Here is a 6,722-nt window from a genome sequence, read left to right on the forward strand (position 1 = left end):
AGAATATACATTTTTTTCAGCACCACACCACACCTATTCCAAAATTGACCACATAGTTGGAAGGAAAGCTCTCCTCAGCAAATGTAAAAGAACAGAAATTATAACAAACTGTCTCTCAGACCACAGTGCAATCAAACTAGAACTCAGGATTAAGAAACTCACTCAAAACCGCTCAACTACATGGAAACTGAACAACCTGCTCCTGAATGACTATTGGGTACATAATGAAATGAAGGCAGAAATAAAGATGTTCTTTGAAACCAACGAGAACAAAGACACAACATACCAGAATCTCTGGGACACATTCAAAGCAGTGTGTAGAGGGAAATTTATAGCACTAAATGCCCACAAGAGAAAGCAGGAAAGATCCAAAATTGACACCCTAACATCACAATTAAAAGAACTAGAAAAGCAAGAGCAAACACATTCAAAAGCTAGCAGAAGGCTAGAAATAACTAAAATCAGAGCAGAACTGAAGGAAACAGAGACACAAAAAACCCTTCAAAAAATTAATGAATCCAGGAGCTGGTGTTTTGAAAAGATCAACAAAATTGATAGACCACTAGCAAGACTAATAAAGAAGAAAAGAGAGAAGAATCAAATAGATGCAATAAAAAATGAAAAAGAGGATATCACCACCGATCCCACAGAAATACAATCTACCATCAGAGAATACTACAAACACCTCTATGCAAATAAACTAGAAAATACAGAAGAAATGGATAAATTCTTTGACAAATACACCCTCCCTAGACTAAACCAGGAAGAAGTTGAATCTCTGAATAGACCAATAACAGGCTCTGATATTGTGGCAATAATCAATAGCCTACCAACCAAAAAGAGTCCAGGACCTGATGGATTCACAGCCGAATTCTACCAGAGGTACAAGGAGGAACTGGTACCATTCCTTCTGAAACTATTCCAATCGATAGAAAAAGAGGGAATCCTCCCTAACACATTTTATGAGGCCAGCATCGTCCTGATACCAAAGCCTGGCAGAGACGTAACCAAAAAAGAGAATTTCAGACCAATATCCTTGATGAACATTGATGCAAAAATCCTCAATAAAATACTGGCAAACTGGCCGGGTGCGGTGGCTCACGCTTGTAATCCCAGCACTTTGGGAGGCCGAGGCGGGCGGATCTCGAGGTCAGGAGATCGAGAGCACGGTGAAACCCCATCTCTACTAAAAATACAAAAAAAATTAGCCGGGCCTGGTGGCGGGCGCCTGTAGTCCCAGCTACTTGGAGAGGCTGAGGCAGGAGAATGGTGTGAACCCAGGAGGCGGAGCTTGCAGTGAGCCGAGATCGTGCCACTGCACTCCAGCCTGGGCGACAGAGCGAGACTCTGTCTCAAAAAAAAAAAACAAAAAAACAAACAAAAAAAAATTCTAGCAAACCGAATCCAGCAGCACATCAAAAAGCTTATACACCATAATCAAGTGGGCTTCATCCCTGGGATGCAAGGCTGGTTCAACATATGCAAATCAATAAATGTAATCCAGCATATAAACAGAACCAAAGACAAAAACCACATGATTATCTCAATAGATGCAGAAAAGGCCTTTGACAAAATTCAACAACCCTTCCTGCTAAAAACTCTCAATAAATGAGGTATCAATGGGACATATCTCAAAATAATAAGAGCTATCTATGACAAACCCACAACCAATATCATACTGAATGGGCAAAAACTGGAAGCATTCCCTCTGAAAACTGGCACAAGACAGGGATGCCCTCTCTCATTCCTATTCAACATAGTGCTGGAAGTTCTGGCCAGGGCAATCAGGCAGGAGAAGGAAATAAAGGGTATTCAATTAGGAAAAGAGGAAGTCAAATTGTCCCTGTTTGCAGATGACATGATTGTATATCTAGAAAACCCCATTGTCTCAGCCCAAAATCTCCTTAAGCTGATTAGCAACTTCAGCAAAGTCTCAGGACACAAAATCAATGTACAAAAATCACAAGCATTCTTGTACACCAATCACAGACAAACAGAGAGCCAAATCATGAGTGAACTCCCATTCACAATTGCTTCAAAGAGAATAAAATACCTAGGAATCCAACTTACATGGGATGTGAAGGGCCTCTTCAAGGAGAACTACAAACCACTGCTCAGTGAAATCAAAGAGGATACAAACAAATGGAAGAACATTACATGCTCATGGGTTGGAAGAATCAATACCATGAAAATGGCCATACTGCCCAAGGTAATTTATAGATTCAATGCCATCCCCACCAAGCTACCAATGACTTTCTTCACAGAATTGGAAAAAACTACTTTAAAGTTCATATGGAACCAAAAAAGAGCCCGCATAGCCAAGTCAATCCTAAGCCAAAAGAACAAAGCTGGAGGCATCACGCTACCTGACTTCAAACTATACTACAAGGCTACAGTAACCAAAACAGCCTGGTACTGGTACCATAACAGAGACATAGATCAATGGAACAGAACAGAGCCCTCAGAAATAATGCCGCATATCTACAACTATCTGATCTTTGACAAACCTGACAAAAACAAGAAATGGGGAAAGGATTCCCTATTTAATAAATGGTGCTGGGAAAACTGGCTAGCCGTATGTAGAAAGCTGAAACTGGATCCCTTCCTTACACCTTATACAAAAATTAATTCAAAATGGATTAAAGACTTACATGTTAGACCTAAAACCATTAAAATCCTACAAGAAAACCTAGGCAATACCATTCAGGACATAGGCGTGGGCAAGGACTTCATGTCTAAAACACCAAAAGCAATGGCAACAAAAGCCAAAATTGACAAATGGGATCTAATTAAACTAAAGAGCTTCTGCACAGCAAAAGAAACTACCATCAGAGTGAACAGGCAACCTACGGAATGGGAGAAAATTTTTGCAACCTACTCATCTGACAAAGCTAATATCCAGAATCTACAATGAACTCAAACAAATTTACAAGAAAAAATCAAACAACCCCATCAAAAAGTGGGCAAAGGACATGAACAGACACTTCTCAAAAGAAGACATTTATGCAGCCAAAAAACACATGAAAAAATGCTCATCATCATTGGCCATCAGAGAAACGCAAATCAAAACCACAGTGAGATACCATCTCACACCAGTTAGAATGGCCATCATTCAAAAGTCAGGAAACAACAGGTGCTGGAGAGGGTGTGGAGAAATAGGAACACTTTTACACTGTTGGTGGGACTGTAAACTAGTTCAACCATTGTGGAAGTCAGTGTGGCGATTCCTCAGGGATCTAGAACTAGAAATACCATTTGACCCAGCCATCCCATTACTGGGTATATACCCAAAGGACTATAAATCATGCTGCTATAAAGACACATGCACACGTATGTTTATTGCGGCACTATTCACAATAGCAAAGAGTTGGAACCAACCCAAATGTCCAACAACAATAGACTGGATTAAGAAAATGTGGCATATATACACCATGGAATACTATGCAGCCATAAAAAATGATGAGTTCATGTCCTTTGTAGGGACATGGATGAAACTGGAAACCATCATTCTCAGTAAACTATCGCAAGGACAAAAAAACCAAACACTGCATGTTCTCACTCATAGGCGGGAATTGAACAATGAGAACTCATGGACACAGGAAGGGGAACATCACACTCTGGGGACTGTTGTAGGGTGGAGGGAGGGGGGAGGGACAGCATTAGGAGATATACCTAATGCTAAATGACGCGTTAATGGGTGCAGCAAACCAACATGGCGCATGGATACATATGTAACAAACCTGCACATTGTGCACATGTACCCTAAAACCTAAAGTATAATAATAATAAAAAAATAAAATAAAATAAAATAAAATAAAACAAAAAAAGTATTGAAAGAATTATTATTTGATAAAAATATCAGTAAAAAGAGAATAAGCAAAAAGTGTTACAAAGTTTTTTTGACTTATTAGTTATTAAATTTACTGAGTTTAATTATTATGCGATATAATTGTTGGATAAAGACTAAAATTGTAGCAGTAGTTTATACAATTTATAAACTAGTAAATGGGATAAAAATCTTGAAATATAAAAGAAAAATGTATATTTATACACATATGTATATACACACAGACACATTGTGTTAGTTATCTATTATATAACAAATTACTACCAAAACTAAGCTTAAAACAACAAACATGTATTATCTTACAGTTATAACTATACTATCTTACAGTTATAGAAACTATAAGATAATAAATCAGGAATTAATATAAATCAGGGTCAGGAATTAAGGAGTGGCTTAGTTGTGTAGTTCTGGCTCTATATTTCTTACGAGATTGCATTAAAGATGTTTTTCAGGGTTGTAGTAATCTGAAGGTCTGACTGTGGCTGGGAGATCGGCTTCCAGGATTACTCACCTGGCTATTGGCAGAGAGCCTCTGTTCCTTGATAGCTGTTGGTCAGGGACCTTAGTTCCTTGCCACATGGGCCTCTCCATGTGAGTGCTCACAAGGTGGCAGGCAGGTGGCTTCCCCAGAGTGGCTCTTTAGTGCATGAGAGAAAAAGCAACCAGATGGAACTTGCGATGTCTTTTATAACCAACTCTTGGAAATGGCATGCCATCATGTCAGCCATATTCTGTTGATCACATAAAACAAAAATGGTACAATGTGGGAAGGGCTTACACAGGGAGGAGAATGCCAAGAAGTGAGACTATCTTGAAGGTTGGCTACTATCACATTCGATTAATAAAAAGACTTAAAAAAGAAAATAAGAAAATAAGGGAACATAATAAATATAAGAAAAAGAAAGACAATGAGGTGGCATAATATAACATTATAATAATAAAATATCAGTAATTATAGTAAATATAAATTTATTACTTTTCTAGTTAAAAATGGGGAGAGTCAGGATGAACAAAAATAGAAAATCTAGCTCTGTGTTCTTTATAAGAGATACACTTAAAACATAAAGACGCTGAAGGGTTAAAAATTGAAACATTTGCCGAAAAGACACAAAAACCAAAACTCACACCTGTAATCCCACCACTTTGGTAGGCCAAGGCAGGAGGATTGCTTGCACGCAGGAGTTTGAGGCCAGCCTGGGCAACATAATGGGACCTCATCTCTACCAAAAAAAAAAAAAAAAAAATTAGCCAGGCATAGTGACACATGCCTGTAGTCCTACCTACTTGGGAGGCTGAGGCAGGAGGATTGCTTGAGCACAGGAGGTCAAGGCTGCAGTCAGCTGTGATCATCCCACAGCACTCCAGCCTGGGCAAAAGAACAAGACCCTGTCTCAAAAAATAAAATAAAACAAAAAATAATAAATAAATTTAAATGTAAAAAAGCAAAACCGGTGTGGCTATGTTAATATCACGAAAAAATAGACTTTAAGGCAAAGTATTACTAGCAAGAAATATAGTCAGCTCATAATGATCCCTTTTCAAGTATGATACAATTTGAAACTTCTATGACACTAATAGCTTTGCATGAGGAAATCTGAAGCAAATATTAACAAATTTTGAGGGGAAAAGTGATGCAACATACATTACTGTGAAAAATTTTAATGTCCTTCTTGGTCTTCGATAGATGAAAATGTGTGAGGATAAAGAATTTTGAGCAATGCTCCAAGCTGTAGCTATGACGGCGCGCGGGACTCCGAGCCGCTTCTTGGCCGGTGTTCTCCACAACGGACTGCGTCGCTACGTGCGGCAGCTGCAGCGTCTGAGCTTCAGCGTCAGCCGCGACGGCGCCTGGTCTCGCGGTGCCAGGGAGTTCGTGGAGCGGGAAGTGATCGACTTCGCCCGACGGAACCCTGGGGTCGTAATATATGTAAACTCTCGTCCGTGCTGCATGCCCAGAGTAGTGGCCGAATACCTTAACGGGGCTGTGCGCGAGGAGAGCATTCACCGCAAGTCGGTCGAGGAGATCTCGATGCTGGTGCAGAAGCTGGCCGACCAGTCGGGCTTGGACGTGATCCGCATCCGCAAGCCCTTCCACACCGACAACCCTAGCATCCAGGGCCAGTGGCACCCCTTCACCAACAAGCCGACCACGTTCCGCGGGCTACGCCCCCGAGAGGTTCAGGATCCTGCCCCAGCCCAGGTGCAAGCACAGTGAAGAGTTGCCCCACCAACTCCAGCCCCAGGCTTTGGACTGTTTCTCCAGTAAAGGTGGTTCTTCCTCTCTGGGATTCCAAGCCCAGGCAAATGGAACCCATCAATGGGCAAGCTGACAGAGGTTCTGCTTGGGGTAATGAAGAGCTGCCTGTTTCTTTCCAGTGCCTGCTTCTAGGGGAAGCGACCTTGTGAACCACTCATGTTTATGCAAGTGGCATCCCTAAAACCTGAGATGAGGAAGACTTCAAGGGTTTTACAGGGCCCTTGTTTTTTAAATCCAAATTGATAATAATGATCTCAAAACACAGTGAGAGGTCTGAAGGCTGGCTTCTGAAGAATCCCTGGTGTCTTACTGGTACAACCACTGAACTACGGAGAGCTCTGCTGTGATGGGCTAGGCACTTTATATCTGTGTGAATACAGATTTATAAAACTGAGGTTAATAAACGTATCCAAGGTCACATTTCAGGTCTGTCTTCAAAATGTGTGCATATGTTAAGCACAAGCCTCAGTTTTCATTTTAAAACTAGACACAGAACATATAACAACCCTCAGGTGGTTAGTATCAAAGGCCGAGTGATTAATCTAGGCCTGACCCCTGAAAGGGAGAGGGGAGTGATTTTCAGACCAAGCCCTGGCTAACAAGCTTTCTCTGGTCTTA

General features: G+C 40.8%; 1 protein-coding gene across 1 annotated transcript; it reads left to right on the forward strand.

Moving 5' to 3' along the window:
* The first annotated feature begins 5,551 nt into the window (after positions 1-5,551).
* LOC100606247 (39S ribosomal protein L43, mitochondrial-like) lies at positions 5,552-6,253 on the forward strand. Its single transcript, XM_030828945.1, has 2 exons — positions 5,552-6,047; positions 6,224-6,253. Exons 1-2 carry the CDS (start codon positions 5,565-5,567, stop codon positions 6,251-6,253), a joined length of 513 nt encoding a protein of 170 aa, XP_030684805.1. The 5' UTR covers positions 5,552-5,564.
* The last annotated feature ends 469 nt before the right edge of the window (positions 6,254-6,722 follow it).

This window comes from Nomascus leucogenys, chromosome 15, assembly GCF_006542625.1.
Source record: "Nomascus leucogenys isolate Asia chromosome 15, Asia_NLE_v1, whole genome shotgun sequence".
NCBI classification, from domain to species: domain Eukaryota; kingdom Metazoa; phylum Chordata; class Mammalia; order Primates; family Hylobatidae; genus Nomascus; species Nomascus leucogenys.

Coding starts and splice junctions, on each gene's coding strand:
- LOC100606247 (XM_030828945.1), top strand. CDS start 5,565: ATGCTCCAAGCTGTAGCTATGACGGCGCGCGGGACTCCGAGCCGCTTC. Junction 6,048..6,223: donor AGGATCCTGCCCCAGCCCAG/GTGCAAGCACAG, acceptor GTTTCTTTCCAG/TGCCTGCTTCTAGGGGAAGC.